The sequence below is a fragment of the Corvus kubaryi genome, unplaced genomic scaffold, assembly GCF_017639235.1.
Source record: "Corvus kubaryi isolate FWS band 111438036 unplaced genomic scaffold, C.kubaryi_AGA036_p1.0 split2-37374, whole genome shotgun sequence".
Taxonomy (NCBI): Eukaryota; Metazoa; Chordata; class Aves; order Passeriformes; family Corvidae; genus Corvus; species Corvus kubaryi.
In genome coordinates this window covers 6,705,208-6,728,665 of record NW_024582082.1, presented here as the reverse complement: position 1 = coordinate 6,728,665, position 23,458 = coordinate 6,705,208, and the positions used below count along the sequence as shown (strand labels likewise).

Genomic DNA, 23,458 nt, shown 5'->3' with positions numbered 1-23,458 from the left:
GTGGTTGTTATGGCTGGGGAAAAACCATATGCGGCCTCCTCCTTTGGAAAAGGAGCTCTGCTGTGGAATAATCAAGAAGCCATTCATGTTGTGTACAAGGAAATAATTAAACTTGACCTATTGAGTTGTTAATATGAGTAGTTTATTCTTTAGGATTAGTGGGGTGGGTTTTGTCTTTGGAACCTGATCCTTTTCCAAGTGTTTGGTTGTTGTAAAGTGCCTGATGGAGCAGAAATGATAGTGCCAAGACAGTGACCTTTGTTCCAAGCACTGTTCTTGTCCTTATTAGTGTTTACTGCCATTACTTAATTAGCAAATGCTGCAACATAAGCAGAGGGAGGCTGGACAGTGGCTGAATTGGAGGAATGTGTTTATGTAAAACAAAACAAAAAAGAAAACTCCTCCTCGACCTCCAGGAGTTTGATAAATTGTTGTTACACAACAAAAATACTTTGCTTGAACAACCTGCAGCAGGAAATTGTGCTTTTTCCTAACTACAGGGGATGTAGCAGTAATGGTAATCTGTTTTGTGATAATACTGGTAATGATTATTTCATTTATGGTTTTAAAAAGGTGCAAAACCTGAAACTTCCAGTTGCACATAATTCCTTTATAATTTTGGTGTTTTGGAAAAAATATCTCTTGTCTTTAGTTTTCTACTATAAGGAATAGAATTATAAGTTATTTAACTTTTTTTTTTTAATTGAAAATGATCCCATAGCAAAGTTGGTCTCACTTTGGATTTTAGTTTGTAGAGAAATCTTAACATGGATTTCAGTTCACCTAAATGTTGGAGCTGACATTGAAAATGGCATTTCTGTATTTTCTGAACTGAATTAACTGTTGTAAGAGTGAGAGTAGTTTAGCCATTCTTTTATGCATTGCAAAAACACAAGACTCTCATGCCTGGATCACAAGGTGTGTGGAAAAAGCATGAAAGAAGGCATGAAAATTTGAGCTCTGAGTTTCTTACTATAGATGTGTGAAAATGCCATTTCTGTGTGAAACTCGTGCTTGTTGGGTCTGGATGAGAAGTTTTAGTTGTCATGTCATTTATGATTCTATTGCAGTCATGTAATTTAAATATTTTTCTTTTCCTTCAGTAGACTATTAGCAAAATCAAAACTTGACAGTAGAAGCTGCCCTGCTCCTGTTAATTCTAATTCTTTATCCTAACTGGATTATGCTGATAATTTCTTTGTTGCAATAATCTGAAGCTTCACTTGAGTAACTTCACAGTTGCAGAGAATCACAGAATGATTTGTGATGGAAAGGACCTTTAAGCTCACCTGGTTCCAACCCCTTGCCGTGGGCAGGGACACCTTCCACTATCCCAGGTTGCTCCAAGCCCCATCCAGCCTCACCTTGAACAGTTCCAGGGATGGAGCAGTTACAGCTTCTCTGGGCAACCTGTGCCGGGGCCTCACCACCCTCGCAGGGAAGAATTTCTTCCTATTAGCAAATCTAAACCTCCCCTTCTTCAGTTTAGTTTTGTTAGTCTTTTAGCTTCAGTTTAGTTGCTTAAATTCTTTTCCCGTAGTTGCACATATCCCACAGAAGTTTTGGAATGGTGTTTATAAACATGGGTCTTTTTAAATGTTCTGTATTTCAGTGGATCTTTGCCATCAAGATGACCATTTATGTAACTCAAGCCTTGCGTGGCTGGAGTTTCAGATGTACTTTTTAAATGTAACCTCAGTGAAAACAGATGGAGCTGTCCCACTTTTTAAGGGTTCGTCTCCACTCTTGTCTTAACTTCCTTCTAATTCACATGTTAATCCCTGCTTTGCATTAACTGATTCTTCAGTTATCTCACCTGCTGGTAGGTGCTAAAATGTGATTGTTGTTGACAGTCTGAGTTTGTAACATGGCAGCTACAACTACTGAACTGCTAATCCAGCCACTGTGCTGCTTATCAAGGAGTTTGTTTTATGTGCTGGGGGTGTGGAATCACTTTCCTTCCATCCCAGGGAGTGGATAGGTCAAGCATTCTCACCTCAGGCTAATGGCTGAGGAGTGAAGACAAACTTAATGTGCGAAGCCAGGTATTTTCAATTCCAGGTATCACTACGGTCACAAAAGGATTGATTTGAGATGTTATTGGTCTGTAATACACCCCACATCCCCTAGCAGTGCCTAGCTCAGTTTTTTTTTTTTTTGCTGGTAGCTCCGGCACCCTTAGATCTGGTCGCATGGTGCCCTCTTCAGAGGTGATTCCTCTAAAGTTGTTCAGTGTTGTTCTGTTGTTCAGTGTCCTGAAGGAAGTCTCCTGTTAGAGTTGATGAGCTGAAGCACATCAGTTTGTTTTTAGCTCCTTTCCTCAGCTGCTGTCTTACGTCGCCCATCATGCTTTGTTACATTTGTTCTTTCATACTTCTTAAACAGAACCCATCACCATGACCCACTCCTTGTGATGGTACAAGTAGCAACATAAAGACAGAGGTCGCAAGTTAAGGCTCAATGTTAGAAAAGAGGTTCTCAGTCCCCCCTTTGCTGGAGGATGAAGGGGTGATGTAGAGTTGAGGGAACTCTCATTAAAAATGCTGTGTGTTGAGTAGTATTTTGGAGTCTTTGGAATTTATGAATATTTGTTTTTACAAGACCTGTTTAATGTTTAATTAAAATTTACTAAGGTCTTGTCAGAAATGAAATGTATTATGAGTAGTTTTGAGTATCTGGAAGTAATCATTTACAAAAGAACATTCTTTATATTTAGACTTTACATAGCAGGCCATGATGAGGGGTGCTGAATAAATTAAAATGTTATGGTAATGATACTATCTAATTAGCATTTTTCACACAATAGTTTTCATCAATTTTTCTCTTTTTTTCTTTTTTTGTTTTTTAACAACATGGACCATTGCCAATTATTTTTGTTACTGAAAAGGTAAAATAGGCTGTTAATCTCATTGCTTTTTGTTTGCTTTTTTTCTATCCCACTCTAGTTTTGGCAAGCAGTCTGGAGGAAAGAGAGGATGCGAATGTATCATATTGGAACCTTCAGAAATGATTGTGGTAAGACAGATTTTTTTCATATGTATATAAATCTATTGCTGGTTTCAGCAAATTCTTTCTCTTTTACCGCAAAAAGCTTATTGTAAAGTATTCTGTGAAATTGCAGCAAAATTGCCTTGATTTCAATTATACCTATGGCTGCTCTTGTAACAGCAGTAGCTATGTAAATTTAATCTAGACGGGTAAATGATGATGATTAGGTCATTCTTTCTAAAATTATACTTACTTGAGTTTCAAAAGCCTAACTGTCACGGCTGAGTTGAGCATTCCTGAGTCAGGCTATGATAGTCTTCTATCTTGAATATTTTATTTACACCCCCATTCCCCATTTCATGGCTTTTATTGGTCATGCCTGGGTGGAAAAACCTTCTTCCTCCAAACCTTTGCAGTGCCACATAGTTTGAAGGCTTGTAGGTAGGAGAAGAAACATGAGACTGCTTAGCCATGCTTGAAGGGTAAGGTTTGTCACCATCCTTAATGTCCAGGATTCCTTCTGTTTCTTCAGAACACTTACTGATACTGCCAAGTGCATATATAGATGCAGATATCTGTGCTTAGAGTGTGTTGCTCAGTCTTTCCCAGGTTGTTGTACACATGCTGTGAGCAGTTGGAATATTAGGATTACTTTTCCATAGTACAGACTGACATTGTATCCCAGCAGTGTGCCTGGGGACACAGGCAGATCTCTTTCAACTTTCATCTTAGATATTGTTAATGGAGCTGAACAAAACTCTTCGTTGTGCTCAGAAGCCACGTGTCTGTTAATCAGACTCAGATCTCCAGACTGCTATTGATTTAGCTGCCCTAGATCTAGATATGGTAACATTAAAACTGATATTTGACAGTGTCTCTTACTGAGCATGTAAACATTCAGCTTCCGTAAGATGTTTGTTTCTCACAACGCATTAGCGGGAGGGAGGTCGGCAGTGTCGTGTACCAAGTCCACTTGCTGTCCTTTGTGCCATTTGCTCTCTGCAGTGTCAGTCTGACTCTGCTTGTGGGCTCTGATAGCATCAGTAATGTGCTCTGTGCTGCAGCACATATTTTAACCTACAGTCTGCCATGAAGTTAAGAGTTAAGGTTAAGAGTGCAATAAACCTGTCTTCACGCTTTGGAGTGAAACAGTTAATTTATTCTGAATTGTCCAGTCTCTTCTCAAAGCTGGAATTTTGGGGGTGGATTTATGCCTGGAGGGATGCCACAGGACTATTTGGGTGGCAATGTGTGCAGCCATGTCATATCTATTATTAGATATTGGGGAGAAGTTCTTCCCTGTGAGGGTGCTGAGGCCCTGGCACAGGTTGCCCAGAGAAGTTGTGTCTGCCCCATCCCTGGAAGTGTTCAAGACGAGATCAGATGGGGCTGGGAGCAACCTGGTCTAGTGGAAGGAGGCTGGTGACTTGACTCACTGCAAGTGCATTTGTAAGTTTATGTGAAAAATATTTAATGGACAAAGTACATTATAGAAATCTTAAGAAATACCTACATCCTTCTTTCGTCATATCACCATTGTAATAATAATTTAAAAAAAAAATTATTGAAGATGGAAATAAAAGAGGAGCTTCTGTGCAGTGTGTGCTTCCAGAGAGAAACTGGCCCTATTGAAATACTTACTGAAGAAACTAGTGTTGTGTGTCTAACTTGAGTAGGCACAACTGTGATGAGTGTTTTCAGAGGAACACAGTATCACAGTAGCTGGGTAAGCCAGCATTGGCCATGTCAGCAGCCTCACACACTGCTGAGTGTTCCTGGAGGCAAAGGCACAGCCCAAACAGCTGTTCACTCTATTTTAGATCTCCTGAATTGTCTGTAATAGCAATTAAATGCCAGTAAGAGTATAGAGACACTTGAAAGTATCTTGCGTCCTTCTCTGGAACTTCAGTATGTTTTTCTGGTAGGAAAATCAGAGAATTAAAAGTGCAGAGTAGTTACCTCGTTATATTTATGATCATGTTTCACAGGTAAATGTCGCTACAGGTAGTATTAGCTGTATTTTCTAGATAGCACTTCAAATAGTGTGAGAAAAAAAATCAGTGTGGTGGTGTGCACCTTGTTAATGATCTTCACTGACACAAGGTGTACTTGAGTTTCATTTCCCTGATGAACTCTTATTAAAATTTATCTTAATTCTTTTATTTTCTCTAGATTTTAATGTGCAACATACTAATGAGGTTTAATACATAATGAATATTTATCTTCAAGCAGAAGAATTAGTTAGCTACTTTAATGGAGTTAAAGAACTCTATCATTTCCTGCTGGTGACTGATTTTTTTGAATTTTTTTTTTCTTCTCTCCTGTCGTTTTAGAATGTAAATCAGTTTTGTAGTGGGAAGCCTCTGGGAACAGACCCATTTTAAAGGCCATAAAATGTGGTCAGCTTAAGTTAATGAGGATAACAGTGTGTGAATGGTCATTGTAACTCATATTTTTGGAGGCTGAGCAATCTATTGAATTAATAATAGCCCCATTTATCACTTAAGAAAATGGTCCAGAATTGCAGCATATCTCGGTGTATTGAAGTATCCTTGCTGTTGTTCCTTGGTGCTTCATTTTCTTCTTCAGATCTAAGTGTAAGATTTCAGAAGGGCAGCGTGATACTTGCAGGTAGAAAATACTTCATTGCTGATTTGGACTGCAGAGTGAAACAGGGCAATCCTGTAGTTCTCGATTTCTGTGTGGCAGCTAGTGCCTGGGTGAAGCTGGTGGTGTGGGAGCATCCTGCTGCTGCCAGTGTTTGAGGTTAATAAAGAACACCTTTGATTAGGATATGGCCTGTTAATGTGCTATTCCAGACTTCTTGGCGCAAGAGCATGAGTCTGATCAGGAACAGCTGAGGGAGTTGGGGGTGCTCAGCCTGGAGAAAAGGAGGCTCAGGAGGGAACCTCATCACTCTCTACAACTCCCTGACAGGAGGTTGTAGCCAGGTGGGGATCAGCCTCTTCTCCCAGGTAGCAAAGGATAGAACAAGAAGAAATGGCCTCAAGTTGTGCCAGGGGAGGTTTAGATTGGATGTTAGGGAAATTTTCTTCATGGGAAGGGTCAAGTCCTGGCACAGGCTGCCCAGGACAGTGGTGGAGTCACCATCCCTGTAAGGATTTCATGGATGTGTAGATGTGGCACCTGGGGACATGGTTTAGTGGTGGGCCTGGCAGGGGCTTGGGGCATGGATGGATGTGATGATCTCAGAGTCCTTTTCCAACCTTAACAATTCTGTGATACTCTATTGAAAATGAAGTAATGGGAAGCAGTCTGTGTCTCAATCTGACTTGATGGCAGCCTGGTCCTCCTGGCTCTGCAGTGGCCTGGGGAACCTGTCCTCCTTCTGCTCCCATGCCAGGACCTGGCTCCCAGAATCCACAGAGAAGCTGAATTCTTTCATAGGGGTGTGATGAGGGTGACACCTCTCTGCCAACAGGAATTTTTAGTTTTAACCAGGTGAAAGCAGGGCCGAGTGAGATGCCCAGGTGTGCCTATCCTGTTCAAGCACAGAATATCAGAATCAGTTCTTGTAAATCATAAGTGTTGACAACCTGGTGGTCAGCTGGACTCAAAATACTGCTCTTGCTGGTGGTACTAAGCTCTGTGGCATGGAGGTCTTTCCTGGTTTCTGATTTCCATGTTGTTTTTGTCAGCAGCAATTCACTAACCGAAGGAAGCAGGTGGTCTCATTTTCCCCCACTTGTTTGTTTTGACTTAGTGCTATCAAATAATTTATTTATGCTCCCTTCTTAGTTTTCAGTTAGAATTGTGAAAGAAAAATAATTTCTTCTGTCACTGAGTGTTTGTTTTAATATAGTGTTAAAAATACCTGTTTAGTTTGGGGCTTCTTGATAATAAGGGTTATCTGTATTGGAAGAGCCTTTGTTCACCTCAGCAGTTTTCAGGTCCAGGTGAGTCTGTTCTGTTGAAGAAGCTCACTGCTTGTTTTGTTTTCTAGGGTCTTATAAGACTGAAAAAAGGATAATAATGCATTTATTGAAGGAGCTCGCATAGAAAAAATTAAAAATTAAATCATTGCAATTTTGGTTATTTAATGAGTAACTCTTTACAAAACCAAAATTCCTTATTTCTGGAGGACTTCTGTACAATTTGAGGGCAACACTGTGCTAACTAGAAATCCATATTTATGCTGCATGAAGAAAGGCTTCTATATCAATCATCTTAGTGCATTTTTTTATGATACTGGATGGCCTGTTTAAAAAGATTTTTTGTTTCTTTTTTGTTTCTGCCTGCATGCATTGTATTCTTTACACCCTTATACCATTGTGCTTACAGCAGTGCTGCAAATAGATACCTTTGGTTGTTGTCCTGTTCCTTTGCAAAGAGGTAGTAAAATCCTAGTGAAAAGTGTGGTTATCCGTTGCTGGGGGAGCTCAGCTTTTCTGATTTCTTTTTTTGACAATATTATGGTGTGAGCGTCACTCTTCTTTTCTAACTTTTCTAACTGTTATATCTTTAACCCATGTTGTTAATGTATGATTTCTCTATGGAATCAAAAAGAACCCGCAAGACAAGCCCAGCTGCTTGCACCTTCCTCTGACTTCAGACAGAACGTAGCTGTTTGGAAAAAGTGATGTGGAAGGTAGATGTGATCTTGCTTTTGTGATGGTGTAGTTTGGTTACTTTCCTGTTTCTGTCTGTTAAGTCGTTCTGGGTTTCATTCCTTTGTACCTTCTGGATTTTAATTTTGAGATAATTTACTTGAGTATGTGAAGTGAGAGCTGTATAAGACCACGCAGAGGTTCTTCTCCTGTTCCACTAGTACAGCCTTAATGTTTAGGATTTTCCAGTGAAATTTGGAGAGAAAAAATGAAAAATAAGCAATTGAAGACAGCAGAAACTTCTACATAGTAAATATATTGTAGAGAAGCTTCTTGGCTGCTGCAGCCGATTTGCATGCGTGTCTGCCCTGCTTCCTGCTGGGAGATATTTTTCCAAAACATCAAAAGGAAATGGGAAAGGATGAGACTGCTTTTTATAGAAAAAAAGAATTGTAGCTATTGAGATAAAAGGTTTCATGTTGGCTTTTACTAACAAGATAAATTTACCTAATTTTTAATGTTTAGTCACAAATAATATTTAACATCAAGATACGAATCAAGTTCCAGCCATTTCTCCATAATCCACTGGAAGCGATTAGAAGGTAGTATGACATAGGTGAAGTAGCTATTTATAAAAAGCTGGAATATTTAAAGTTGTTTAGTTGTGACTGGTACTAGAAATAAATTATGCTTTTAAAAATTACACTACTAAAAATAGGATATAATTCAGTGTTTTTGCCAGATTGTAAATACACAAAGAAATGGTAACTTCTGTGTTGAAGATAAACTTGAAATGAGCAGTGCCTAATAACTCTTTTGTGCTATGTGTGGGTGCAGAAGGGTTTCTGCTGATAAGTGACATTGTTTAGAGGGATATGTGTGCCTTTTTTACTTTTTTTTTTTTTAATATAAATACACTGTTTCCCGGAAGGAAACTGTGGCCTCCAGCTCATTGTATTAAGGCACTTCTGAGATCTGCAGCAGTGGTTCTCCGAAACAACCACGGTTGTTTTCTTCAGAAAGTTTAACTGCCCTGAACTTATGTTTGTTCCTTCCCCATGAGCTTCATACGGCTCCATCGGCTCTCAGTGCTATGGAAGAACTGGATGTTTAACCAGGAGCCTGAACATGTGTTTCAGGTGGAGAACTCCAAAGACAATGAGGAAAACATCTTGCAAAGAGAAGTCCCACTCCGTCAGTCCCGTCGGAGGTATAGGAAGATTAACCAGAGGGGTGAGCGTCAGACCATCACGGACCACGTGGATTCCAGCAGCTACATGTCGGTGAGTCTGCTCTCCCTTGGCCTGTCTCCTTGGCATTGTGATGTCTGCATGGCTGGCTGAAATTTTCTTTTGCTGACAAAACTGATGCAGTGAAATAGTCCATGCTTGCCATTTTTGAGAGCACTTCTTTCGTGTTGGGGAGCAGTGATGAAGTGGTTTAGATTGGAACCCCATGGGTGGAAATGAAGGTAGTAGTTGGAAAAGATGAGGTTTTTTTGGTTTAGGGATCTTCAGCTGAGCACTATAAATAAATCTTAATATGATCACTGGACAGAGAAATGGTCATTCTTCATTTTTTGTTGGTTTTACCTGGAGTTCTTTTGGTAAGATGTATGAATTGGTGGGTTTCTGGTTTTTTCCTTAATAAATTTGAACTATGGTGTAGAGTTGAGTTCATCACAAATGCAGATCAGTACAGCATTAACAGTCTTGTACTTGGTTGTGTTTACTTGCTTAAAAATAGTATAGTGGTAGTTCAAGCATCAAGAAGAGTTAACAACTCATCTGCTAGTTTTAAATAGCAGCAGAGACTATAAACTCTGCTCTGTGTGAAGGCACGTACCTCTGTGGTTTCAGGGCTGCAAAGCTTATGCGAAGGTTTTTCTTCACCCTTATTTTTCAAACTTCCTGCTTGGTAACAGGATATATGTGATCTAGACAAATTATTTAATTGAAAGTAATTGTTCTGGATAATCTGATCTGCTTTGAAAATCAAAGGTTAAAACCAGTACTATCATTCAAGTACAACCCTGGAATAGTATTCATGCTCAGAAGAGAAAAAAACAATTTCTCCCCCTTTTGCCCATCTTCCTTTTCATCTCCCCAAAAGAGATACACTCTCAGTTGATACACTTCAAAATCTCTGATGTGTGCAGTCACATATGAGCTTATAACTTATATAACTGCTGGTTTTTGTGCATGTTGGTAGCAGTTGGGTCGCAAGTGGTGCTTTTAGGCCCTGCACAGCATTTGTCTGTGACAGGAAGAGAATATGCTACTTGAAGTTTAACATCCTCTGCCATCTCATTTCTAGAACTGTCACATGTTGGATTTTATTAGTAAGACATAAAATTAATTATTGAAGAAATGAGATGTTGGACCCTCACACTCTGGGTGGGTACGCATAAAGCTTTATTAGTAATTAAATTCCAGTCTGTGTATGACAGACTGTATCTCTCTCTTTGATGTCTGTGACAGTGAATAAGAACACAGATAATAAATAATTCTCAGGTTTCATTGCTAAGAGTAGGAGAATCCCAGTAACAGCTGATGCTGGTGCTACCTATGCAGCTTGCCTGGAGGGGGATGCATGAGAAGGGACTTGGCATCTTTGGTCTGAGAAAGACCAAGTTTCACGGCTTCGTGAATGATCTCAGAGGCTCTCAGTTATGGGTGCAAGGAGTCAGTGTGGTACACACACAGGACTGTGATTAGTCAACAGATTATGTCCTCATTAAGATCTTCCTTCAAGTTGATTTTTCTTTGTGTTGATATATTTCATTGTTACCAACAGTACAGAGCACCTGAGCCTGTAGCTGCTTGTTGCAAACCTGGTGACTTCCTCAGATTTGTGAATATGTATATGTATATATGAGGTGTTTGTTGGAAAATGGTATAAACTTAAATCAACAGCACATACCTAAGTCTGCTTTTATGTCTATTAATTAGGAATATGTAAGGAGAGTCCTGTAATACCGCTAAGTGTTTTCTTGGATGAGTGAGTGCTAAGTGGCAAGGAGTAAACAACCACCTCTCTGCTACCAAATCTGCAAGATGCTGGGTTTTCAGCAGTTTGAATTGAAATACCAATCCTTACTTTGTAGACTGTAAGCTCCGAATTGGAAAGTGTCCTACTTGGAGTAGTTAAGGTAGCAAAAAGTAATTTGTAACTCAACAGATGACTAAGGAATCAAAACACGGTAACAAGCTGCCTGTGTGACAAGTAAGGAAAACTTTGGTGCCTGTATTTTTCCATATTCCATTACAAACTAGTCAAGTATGTACTATCTGACGTATGGTTAGTTCCATGCCTATATGAACCTGCTTATACACTGGTTCCCAGTGATCTTGAAAAACAGGTTTCATGGTGTAACCCTTCATGTAGCCCATGAGAGAAGGGTAGGATCATACAATGTTGGAGTTGGAAGGGACCTTAAAGATCATCTAGTTCCAACCCTCTGCTACAGGTGAGGGATCAGGATAAGGAGGAGGGCGAGTCAAAATTCCATTTGACAGGAACTTGCAGTAAGGTTTCTGCCAGAGTGGGAAAAGTGTTTACAAACTCTCCAGCAGATTTCCTGTCTGGCATAATGCTAGTGAATGAGCACAGAGTTGTATTTCACTCTCCAGCCTGTTGCTGAGTGCTCTGTGACAGATGCTGAATGCAGCCTGATGGACCTTTTGTGAGTCCTGCATGCTTGGGGAGGGCTTGGAGCTTTCCGCATGGACTCCAGTCCATCTCCTGTGGCTGATGTTGGAATACTCAGTATGACACCATTTAAGTTTTTACGTGCCTAGTCTCTCATATGCAAGTAGTTTTCTGCTTTGTAAAGAAAACTCAGATCCTATAGGTACTGAAATTCAGTGTTTTTTTAACCCAGCTAGGAATATTTCCTTAAATAGAAGGTTTCTTGTGCTTGCTGTTAAGGGAATTATCTATGCAATCTCCATTAATTCCTTAGAATGTAAATCTCTGCATATTAAATATACTGGGATTATATTTATGATTAAGGTTAATCCATGTTTTGTAAAACATTACCTATTGGATTGTGACATGAGCTAACATCTACTTCTCACATGGAGTACTTCTTGTTAGTGCTGGAACTTGTTCTGTAGAAATACCTGATTGGCCACAAAACCAAGCTGTAATATATATATACTTTGAATAATACTTTAAATTATTGTTACTATCCTTGAAGCTCTTCTTTTCTCTTATGCCTCTTAATTAAGTAAAAGAGTTCTAGTTCTTAATTTAATTGTTTATCTTCAGGATAGTTGACATTCAAATTATTGTGGGTATTTAAAATTTCTTCTCTCCCTGCCCTCCCTTGAATGAACTAAAGTTAAAAATGGATCATCTGGTTGGTTTCTTTGGTGAAGGTGTTACCATTTAGATTCCTTTGCTAAATTTTTGTGGTTCATAGAGCAGTGTTATTTCACGAGAGCACTGGTTGTCTGCAGAATTAACTATTTGTAGTTGCTTTTTGTTTTGTGTTTTTTTTTCTTTCCAAGTAAATACAGTGAGCACATGCTGGCAGTGTTCTTTCTTCTCCCTCAGAGTGAACAGGTTTATGTTTCTGTTTCTATCTTCGAAGTGCACAGTGATGTGACTGCTCTTGCAGTCCCCGTGCAGCGGATGCCAGCACTGCTCTGGTGGATTGGTGAGCAGGCTGGGCTCTCCTCCACATCCAGAATGCACCTAAGGTGTGCAACCAATGTGTTGAGGTTCTGCTGGTGCTGGGGATTCTTACCTTCTACAGCACAGCAGGCCAGCCAGATCCCGAGGGCAGTTGTGTATTTGGCAAAACACTTACCAAATATTTTTTTCAGGCTACACAATAGCACTACTGCCTGTGAAGGGCTGGAGGAGGTGGCTCTGTTGCAGTGGGTCATGTGTGAGGCCACGGCCACGATGGCAGCCTGAGTATGTGTGGCTGTCAGTCTGCCTGGGACAGGTCTGAGCATTCCTGTAATTATATCAGATCTCTTCATCCCTGGGCATTCCTGGCCTTTTCCATTTTTGTCACGTAGTAATGCTGCATCTTGCACATCACCCCACCCACAGTAATGTCCTGACTGTGGGAGAGAAAGTGAGGCTGGACACATTTGGCAAAAGCTCTTGCTCAAAATGAATGGATTAAGAAGAAATGTGCCATTGGTGTTAATAATGCTAGCTCTTGATTCAGATCTGATTTCTTAGCATGGTTACATATCTTAGTGGTGATAAACGTCCAGCCAGGAGCTGGGGTCGTTGCAGCAGGGCAGTGTCACAATGGAGATAAATAGTGAGTCATTTCTATTCTTAGTCTAATTCTCAACCCAATCAATAATGAAACCATGTTTTATAATTACAAAAGAAGTAATAATACAACCATTTTTTTTACTTACAAAAGAAAGAAGTAATTGTGATCATCTCTGTTAAACTATATCCCAGACTTCTGTGCTCATACAGTAGGAACTTGCAAAACTGCAGCCAGAATAACAGCAAGTGACTTTTGAATGATAATGCTTTGAAAAAAATAAAATTTAATTATAGTTCTGGTGCTTTATAAAAATTAAATTGCTGTTTTGATCTTGGATCAAGTAATAGGAAAGTAAACAGTTTAAGTATTTATCTTCACAGTTAAAAAATAAACCCTGAGATAGTAAGTTTTGCATTTATATTTCTTGCACTGTTCAAATCCAAACAGGATTTAACAATTCAGTCCAAATTCCCACGTGACTCAAACCTGTAAACTCAAATCTTTTTTTCATTTCAGTAACATTTTTCTAATTCCTTTTGGTGGTCAGTAATTTGAGGTGGTGGACTCCCCATCCCTGGAAGTGTTCAAGGCCAGGTTGGATGGGGCTTGGAGCAACCTGGGATAGTGGAAGGTGTCCCTCCCTGCCTTGGGGATTGGAACAAGATGATACTTAAAATCCCTTCCAACCCAAGCCATTCTGTTATTCTGTGTATTTATTACCCACATACATTTTTGACAAGTCTCTGTGATTTTTTTTTTTTCAGATGAAGAATATTTGTAGCTCTAAAAATAGTGCATGTATGATCTAATGCCTGTTTCTGTGGAGTTGTGACAACATACTGAATTTTTTCACCTGTTAGTTTATTGTAGAGCAGAATAAAGAAATTAGTACCAAACTTTAGTAGTAATCCCCTTCCTCAGAGATGAAATTTTTTTAAACTACTGTAAGAGGATGATGAGGTTTAAAAGATTCATTATAATACTGCATTTTATGGACAGTATCTTAATATTTGCATAAAGTAAAATTTGTCCTGGAGCTGTGTAGAAACATTTATCTTCAGAGAAGTCTGTCACTGCAGACTGCTTGAGTGGCAAGTTTCTTGTTCTTTGATCATTACTTAATGTAATCCTGTCAGAGGCTGGAGGTAGCATGGGGGATCTCATAATTGGAGGGAATTAAGTCACACTTCAATATACTGGATCAAACCCATTAGGTGCTTTACCATCACCAATCCTTTTCTTTTTAAATGCTATAAAACACTGTGGGTCTTTTATAATCTACTTTTAACTACCAGGTAAATTTGCTGAAATGGTACCTTTCAATAATCGAAACCAAGTAAGACTGACTTAGGGCATGTCTCCAGCTGCTTTTTGTTAAACCTGGACACAGCATTGCTGGCTTCTGTTTTTTTTGGAATATCAATTCATTTTGATGAGGCTGTGGCTGATCTTGTGAGTGGCTGAAATCACTAGTTCTTGAGCTGGAAGACGGTTCTCTTTGCAGCTCATTGCTTTTTGTTGTGTTCTTGTCCACACTTCCTCTTTTTGACACTTTAAAAAAATATTTGACAGAATTTTAACTTTATTAACTAATGACAGGCTGAGAGAGTTAGGGCTATTCAGCCTGGAGAAGGGAAGGCTCTGGAGAGACCTTGGAGCGCCTTCCCCTGCCTAAAGGGACTCCAGGAGAGCTGGAGAGGAACTTTGGACGAGGGCCTGTGGTGACAGGACAAGGGAGGATGGCTTCAGGGTGACAGAAAGCGTGGGTTTAGATTGTTAATAGGAAGAAATTCTTCCCTGTGAGAGTGGTGAGGCCCTGGCACAGGTTGTCCAGTGAGGTTGTGGCTGCCCCGTCCCTGGAAGTGTTCAAGGCCTTGTTTGGTGGGGCTTGGAGCAACCTGGGGTAGTGGAAGGTGTCCCTGCTAATGCAGAGGCTTGGGACTGGTTATTTTCTAAGGTCCCTTCCAACCCAAACCATTCTGGGAATTCTATGAATCAAAAGAAAATTTAGGTCTTGCTGAAATCCACGGATCTTGCAGTGCACTTACAGGATACAGAAATTAATGTTGTCATTATCTCTCTGGAGGTATTGCGTGATACAAAGAGATAATGCAGGTTCCTTCTTCTGATGCTGTTTTTTAACAACATGAGGATTTTCTCTAGTCTGTGTCTTGATAATTTTGCATGGCCTAGGTGGGATCCCAGCTCTCAGGTGCTCAGGAGAAGGCATGTGCTCAGGTTCCACAGCATATGCCAGAGCCTCCGTTAGCCAGGCACCCTGTGTGGGACAGGACCCTGGAAAAACCCACGTATGCTGTCCCTGTTTGCAGCTCTGCTGAACTCTCCTGCATTTTTATATGTGTTTCTTACTTCTGTGATCAAAAGAAGCCGCGTCTAGAGCATGTTCACTTCCTGTGTGGGCCCCTGTGGGTTTGGTTTGTCGTGGGCTGCACACAAAGGGTGTGTGGGTGTGGATGCAGCATCCGGCACTGTCTGGTGGAGGAGAGGAGATGTACGTGGATGGACCCCCTGGCTTTCTGGAAAGGAAAATTACTGTTAGGCTGGGCTGTGGGGGTGGGGGAAGAGGCTGTGAATCAGGTAGTGATTAAGCAGCTCCACTAACAAATGGTGTAGAGGTATCTGCTTCCCAGGCCAGACAGCTGGGGAATGGTCTGCAGCATGAGTCTGATGAGGAGTGGCCAGTGGAGCTGTCAGGGCTCAGCCTGGAGCAAAGGAGGCTCAGAAAGGACCTTATCACACTCTACAGCTCCCTGACAGGAGGCTGGAATGACATGAAGGTTGATCTATTCTCCCAGGTAACAAGCGATGGGAGGAAACAGTGTCAGGTTGAGGCAGGGAATGTTTAGGTTGGCTATTAGGAAAAATTTCTTCTTAGAAAGGGTTGTAAGGCATTGAAATAGGCTGCCCAGGGCAGTGGTGGAATCACCATCTCTGGAAGTGTTAAAAAAATATCTGTGGATATGGCACTGAGGACATGGTTTAGTGGTGAACATGCTGGTGGTGCTGGATTGATGGTGGAACTTCCTGATCTTGGAGGTCTTCTCCAGGCTTAACGATTCTGTGATTGTATGATTCTGCTGCTTCACTGGTGGAGCTGGAAGCAACCTCTGGCAGGGTCCCCCTGGCATCCAGCATGGGAACCTGTGCTTGGCATCTTGAACTCACCCTGGTCTGCTGAGCTGTCCTTGGGCACTTCCCTCTGCTTTTGTAAGCAAGGGGAAAATTGCCAAATGCATGTTCGCTCATATTTTATTTTACATACTGATTTTGTCTGCTCGTTTTGTCAACAGTGTTACTTTCAAGGGCTCCTTGAAAGTCTGCCACTGGTTATGGTGGTCATTAGCAAAACACTGATCCTCAAGGTGTGCTGTGCATTAAAAATCTTCCTAGGAATTTCCATAGACCACTGGTGTTTCCCAATCCAATTAATGAGCATTTGCAGTTTCAAGCGAGTAATGACTTGAATAGGCTGTGCACAAAGTAAGAAAATATTTAATGAAAATACTGCCCTTTGGTTAAAATCTGTGGTTTTCAGATTAATTTTTTTTTTTTTTTTAAACTAACAACATAATGCAACATGTCAACCTCAATTTATCCATAATGAAAGTGGTTGTTTTTCAGACCTTATATTCAGGAGTTTCCCTAAAGATTTTACGGACTTGACAAGCAGGATATATATAAACTGTGATTTACAGGAATCACCACAGTTTGGAGGTGACATGTGCTGCTATGTAACAGCAGTTAAGAGCGATGCACAAATGAAACTCTATCAGACTGAAACTAGGGAGGGTTTATTTTAAGCAAGCACCTGTACTTACTGAAATCTGGCTGCTGGCAGTAGTTTACAGTCCTTCTTGTAGCCCTGGGGAGAGCCTGTGGTGGGGGGTGATGCCACAGTGTTGGGATGTGGCATCTGTCTGCTGCAGGAGAGATGGACAGACATTGTCCTGCCCTGCCAGGCTGTGGCTTTGGTTCTGGAACAAGATACTGAGTTGCTGTTAGGGAGAGCTATGCTCTGAGGCTGGTAATAGGACCTGTCTTCTCTGCTCTTCAAGGCCAGGTTGAACAAGGCTTGGAGCAACCTGGTCTAGTGGAAGGTGTCGCTGCCCATGGCAGGAGGGTTGGAACGAGATGAACTTTAAGGTCCCTCACAACCTGTTCTATGATTCTTGCCTTGAAGACTTTTTTTTGAGCCTTTCTCCATCTCGAGTAGGTTGAGCAGTCAGTTGTGCATCTGCTTCCTCCCCAGGTGTTGGGGTGATGATGGGCCTGCTGACCCCAGGGTCCTCCCACAGCAGGTGTGTTTGTGTGTTGCCCTCCCCTTGCTCAGCAGAGCAGCAGAACTGCACTTGCTTGTCATAAGTCAGTAAAAATTTGTGGATATTTTTGCACTGATTTCCTACTTGCAGTCCAAACACACACAGAGCACTTCCACCAGGAGGCCTGGAACTGTTTGGAAGCAGATCCTGAGCACAGTCTGTCCTTTGCAGGAAAACCATCCTGCTCTGTTGACTAGGATCAATCTGGAGAGTTGCTTAAACCTTGACCTCAGCTGGCGCTGACAGTACTGCGGGAGGGATGTACTCTTGTGGCAGAAAAACCTTTCAAAACTTCTAAATATTTTGCAAATTACTGCCACAGGAAGTAAAAATTCAGTCACTACTGTGCTCTCCTCACAAAAACCAGTTATCTCTTTCTTTCTGCTTTTACCACATAGACAAATTTACACCATGGTAGATATTAACTCGGTTCCTTGGAAAATGCCTGAGAAAATCTTTTATGTAGCATGTTCAGACAGTTAATCTCTGTTTTGATAGACCATAAGGGTTTGGGTGGCAGTTCCAAGGTCATTAATTCTTTATAAGCAACCTCTTAATGCAGACCTGATGGAGAATCATGTGTGAGGGTTGTGCCCACTGCTCGTAACTGCGTTGTGTCACTCAGGAGTTGATGGTTAAAGATGCTCTGCACCAGAGAGATGTTTTGTTCTTTTTGGGGACTTAAAAATCTTCTGTGTATGAGTTGCAGTTCTTTTTCAGATCCTTGTTTTCAACATTATTGTTTCAGTCTCTTGGAATGACATATTGGGTGGTTTCTTGTAGGAATCTGACAGGGTAGTAGCCAGCAAGCTGGTCTCCCTGTGTGCAGGGAGATGGTAGCATGTGTAGATCCTGTTTTTTATTTCCTGTCTTCCATCTGGGCTGCTTCTGTCCAATATGCTCTATCAAGTGTAACAGCCTGGTTGTAGTCTCATTTGTAGCCAACTCAACCTTTCACTTAGGTTTAGGTTTCTCCTGCCTTAGAGAAAAGTAGTCATCTGAAGGGTTATTTTGTATATTAGCCTTGTAAGGTTGTAAGTTGGGAGTTGTTGGGTTGAGTGTCACATAGTGCTGAAGGATTTCTTTAAAGGGCCGTGATGGTGTTGTCTTCAACTTTGTGTTCAAGGTAAAATGGATTTCTGATTTAAAATATGGAAATTCACATCAACTCAGTCATGTTCTTCATTAGCCTCATGGACCAGTTTAGAGATGGAGAATATCCCAAGCAATTTTAAATAAAAATCACAATCAGAAAATGTCAGTGCATAATTATAAGCATTTGGATGCTCTGTTTTCCTTGGAAAAACTTGGCATGAAAACCACTGCCTGTACGAGAGAATAGCTAGAAAAGTATCCTTCTTTTTGGCATAGAACTGATTACTATTTAATGGCATTTGTAGTTTCATATTTGGTATGTGGCATCTTTCTTAATAGTGATATATCTGACAGATAAAATACTTGACTAGTTGGAACTGTCATTATATTTTAATTTGTCATTGTTGCTTACCGTGTTCTTGCAAGTCAGACTTGCTTTTTGTTGCTGAGTATTAATGAGTTTTGTTCTTATGTAATGAAGCTTCTAGTTGGAGGTAAAGTAGCCACAATACTTATATTGTCTTTATGATTTTGATTTTGTTTCCTTTGAAGTTTGGTTAGCAGTTGTGGTTTGTCAACTTGGAGTGCAGGCATGGCATCTGGCTCACCCCTTGCTCTATCTGTTTGATCATTTTCTTAGATTGGGTGAGAATAGCTGGGGTTTTCCTGCTGTTTTTGCCCTCAGTGGATGGAGGATCCCAAATGACTCTGGGGAAGACTTTATCTGAACATACTCAGCCTTCCATTTTTAAAGGTGATAAGGGTTGGATTTTGTGAAAGGTTGGAAAATGTGAAAGTTTAGAAATCACTGTACTGTGATGCTCCATCTGATGACAGGAGCCTTGCGGAGCTGCTGTAGGGTCTGTGCTGTGTTTCCCCAGCATGGCTGGTCTGGGGATCCAGATCTCAGGGTCTGCAGACCCTGAGTGCCTGGTACCCTCCCCCTTATTCCCTGTTCATTCTGTTACAGAACTCAGGTTGTGCTGAGCCTGGCTGGTCCCAGCCTGGGTCCAGGGGCAGCCAAGCTGTTTGCATGAAGTTGTGCCTGAGCACAGGCAAGTCTGTCAGGGTAGGACTCCTTCCAGACACAGGGTAGACTCCTTCACATACGCTCTTCAAACTGGGTGCATTGACCAATAATAAATGAGAGTGGACTGTTCAAAATTACCCTTGCTTAGGAGAGAAATTTTGGTAGGAGGAGTCAGATCCCTCCCCTCTTCCCACTTGCAGTCTTCCAGTTCGGTGTTAATCCTCAAGCAAAAAGACAAAAAAAAATATTGGAAGTGGCATTTTAATGATTTTTTTGTTTTTTTTAACCTCATCTGTGGACTTAACGTGTTATTCTCAGGGTCATTTAATCAGAAGCCTTCTTCTTGTGAGAGATGTGGTGGTACCTTATGTTCTAAATTGTCTTAGTCTACTTGGTTAAACCTGAGATACCATTTTAAATAACTGAGGGAAGAAAATGTAGTATTTTGTATTGGTTTTTATATCAATTTTTGCCGAATAAGAAAAATATATATACCTTCATGGGCTTTGCAAATGGGAGACTCCACCTGAATTCCCAGGTCACTGTCAGCTGAGGAAATCACAGCCAGGTCCATGTTAAGTTTGGGAGGTGATGTCAGATTTGAGACTAGACTGAGGTTATGTTTAGGGATCAAAATCCTAAACGTGTTTGGGAAATTTTGTTGCCGGATATTAGCTGTTTTGTCCTTTCTGTGTCTCTGAGTGGATTCAGTCCCTCAGACTGACCTTTTTGGGGTTGGTATCCACACCTTTTCATCACCAGGGATTTTTGGGTTGCAGACCTTTCCAGACTTCCCCATCCCTTGCTGAAATGAGATATCAGGAAGGAAGGGAGGAGCGTGGTATGAATCATCTCAGTTCAAACGGTAGAAAGGAACTTTATTTGTTTGAGCCCATAGCAAAGGGGGCTTCCCCTTCCCCCCCACTGCCGTCATCGCTGTTTGTGATGCGAATCATGCTCTGCCTGGCTCTGCAGAGCGTGTGCGCGAGACAGAGCTGCAGGAGAGAGCTGTAATTTATAAACGTATTATAAACCGTATAAATCTGAATCATTGCAAATAGAAGATGACCTTTCCTTGCTTAACATAGCAGCTGAAAAAAGATGGTTGGGGTAGTGTGAAAGCAGTGGAGAAATTAAATCCATGGTGCCTTTTTATTGTTCCTCCTGTGTTGCTGGTGCTATATTTAGAAGCTTACATCACTTCAGAGATGATGACAGTCTCTGCCCTCCCTCTCCCCTTCTCCCCCTGCTCTCCCTTGCTCTTTCCCTTAGGATGGATCGTGTTTTCATACTCCTTATGAGTCCTACAGGTCTTTGGGTAGGATTTTTCTACAGCCTTTTAGTAAGTGCTGTGGAAAGCGATGTGTGTAAGGACGTGATGGCACCACAGAATGTCACCCTGAAGGGAAACAGGAGCTTGTGGTGCTGCTTTCCCTGCCTCCCCTTCCTAAAGAGTCAGGAACAGGGTGGAGGTTGTATGTTTTTTCCTTTTTTTCCTGAGAAGCCCTAATGAGGGGCTGACCATGTCACAACAATACAATGAGTTAGTTTTGGTGTTTAAGTTCAGAGTTGGGGAAGACCCAGGAGCATCCTGGCAGTGACACTGAATCCAACGAGCTGTGCCAGCATGGCAGGGTCTGCAGCTGGCTCTGCCTTCTGCACCCCTCTCTCCCCATTGCCTGCCTGTCCAAAAAGATTTAAAGTACTCAAATCTATGGAAATAGTCTCTTGATGCAGGTGGTCTTAGTGCTAAAATATTTCTGCATTTTGCTGCTATGTTTAGCAATTCCCACTTGGAAAACTGTATTAAAATGAATTATTTTAGCCTGAAACATCTTTGCCTGAGTGTGTGCAATGACAGATCGCCTTTTGAGCAGTGGTTGCCTTCCCCAGCCCCCACCATGGGCTTGGAGTCAGGTTGCAACCAGAGCTGCTGCACTAGAAATGGGGGGGCAAGTGAAAGTGCCTGTTCATGTCTGAGCACTGCGGGGAACAGTGTGGCAGGGACAGTGTGCCAGTGGCCGCCTGGTTCTGAGGACAAAAGGACAGAAGTCCTTAAGCCCAGCTTGCAGCCCCAGGCCCCTTGGCTCACTGGCACGCCGGCAGCTCCTGCTTCATCAGCCAGGGCCATGACGGCTTTGAGACCATCACCATCCTCCCTGCTAGAACGGCACAATGGGCTTTTCTTCCTCTGATTGATCAGGAAAAAGTCGTGCTGCTTGTGGGGTACCTTCTGCCAGCAGCTGCCAGTGCTTCCCGCCTGTGCAGGGCTTGCATTATGGTGTCCTTAAATAAGGGAAGACTCTAATCCTGCCTAACTGAATGTGCATTTAAATTATGAAAAGCTTTACTGTCCTTTTAAAAACATCCCATCTTTCAGTGACTTACTCTCATTGGACAATTACAATGTGCAGATTTGTTTAAGTCTGGAGGATTCAGGTAGCATTATGGGAGGATAAAGAGAATGAGGCAGAGAAATCTATGGAGTGATATTTCAGCATGGAAATAAATCAATGTTAAGGAACAAAGACTCCCTTTAATACAGAGATTGTAGACTGTTTTTTCCTTAAGATCTTCCGAAAACTTGGATTCTGGCTTAAAATGTGACTGGTAATTTTCTGTTTGTGATTCTGCTCAATGCTGCAGCTCTTCTCAAGTATTTTGATTGTGATCACTACCAAGCCTTTGTATCAGATTTTTTTTTTCACCTCAGAGCTGCTCTAGTTTTGAGATTTGTCATTAAACAGGCAGTTTATAAAAACCTTACAGCCCTGTGCTGCAGGGAGCTGGGACTGCAGAGAGGCATGTGTTAAAATAAATAAATAAATAAATGAAAGCAGAAAGGAGTGGGGGGATGCCCCAAAAGCTGGGGTGTGGAAGTAGGTCAGGTTTTCCCCCCACCCGGGGCTGGTGGGCAGGTCTGTGTAGCGTGGGCTGCAGCCCCCCGGGACCCCCGCTGCCACTGCGCTCATTGGCGGCACGGCCACAGGGATGATGTCATCTGCACTTAAAGGCAAAACTAGGAGGAAATAGAATTTCATTCCCATTATTGAGCTGGTGTTTACAGTAGTTGTAAAATATGGCATCCGCACCAAAATCCATGCTGGATCGGGTTTGCTGCACAATGCAGTGGGGTGAAACTGGGAGGTGGAGATCTGCCCAGAGAGCTATCGGGGGCAGGCAGGCAGGGAGAGGGTTTCTTCAGCTGCATGGGTTCTTTTCTTGATACAAATTGTGATTGATTGTGCTAACCATAATGCAAGTAACACCGCATAAAAGGATTTGGGTGTTCATTGCTGCTGAGGATTTATTACTGTAGCATTAGATGTTTAAGATGCTTCTAAATACAGTTTTATGCATTATTAGAAAAGATGCAATTTAGTAGTGTGTAAGATGAAGCTGACATATCCAGCCTATTGTTTAGTATTAAAGAAGCAGTAAAAGAAACAGCTATTTGTGTAGGTGTGTAGTACTTTGTAAAAATCTAAAGTAGTTAGAATGCTTTCAGCTTTTAAAAATCAAATAGACTTTGTGTTTGCAAATTTTCCAAGTGCAGGATTGAAGTTCAGATTGTCCTTTATGTTTAAATACAAATTAAACCCAGTAATATTTATGGACCCTGGTTGCATATATTATTTCTGTTGTTTGATAAGAGGTTGAGTAAATTCAGACATTGATGCCAATTTTTTCCTTTTAATATAGTTTTGGAAGGCACTAGGGGAAGGTCTTTCTTGGTTAAGGTGCAACTCCCATCCTAAGTGTTGGACTCAATTGATGATCCTTGTGGGTCTCTTTCTACTCCAGATATTTTGTTTCTGTGATAATTTGGATTATATACTGGGAAGAATTCAGCTCCTGGATGACTGCTGAGGAGCTATTGGTGTGAGGTGGAGAGTGGTGTCCTGTTGGTACAATTTGGCTTCAGAAATGTGAGAATGTCCTTCCACATGTCCCTTGGCACAGTAGATGAAAAAGAGCTTTCTGTGGATTGCTCAAACTGCCTGATTCAATATTCAAAGATAAGCAAGCAAACAAGACAGAAAAGGCATTTTTGGCCCTCACTACCAGCAGGCTCCCCTTGGCAGCTCCATTTGCACACAGGAGGTACAGCCATCATGGGATAGTTTTGCTTTGGAGAACTACCTTTGAGTCTGATGCGGCAACAAAAATTCTTTCCAAAAAGAGGAAGACG

At 41.4% G+C, this 23,458-nt stretch overlaps 1 protein-coding gene across 11 annotated transcripts in view; it reads left to right on the top strand.

The window, feature by feature from the left end:
- Positions 1-23,458, top strand: part of RAPGEF6 (Rap guanine nucleotide exchange factor 6) — a 124,491-nt gene that overhangs the window by 36,351 nt on the left and 64,682 nt on the right. For all 11 annotated transcript variants that reach the window (XM_042014659.1, XM_042014660.1, XM_042014658.1 and 8 more), the window contains exons 5-6: positions 2,946-3,015; positions 8,696-8,839. In XM_042014659.1, coding sequence (XP_041870593.1) covers positions 2,946-3,015; positions 8,696-8,839 — 214 coding nt within the window. The remainder of the gene's footprint in view (positions 1-2,945; positions 3,016-8,695; positions 8,840-23,458) is intronic.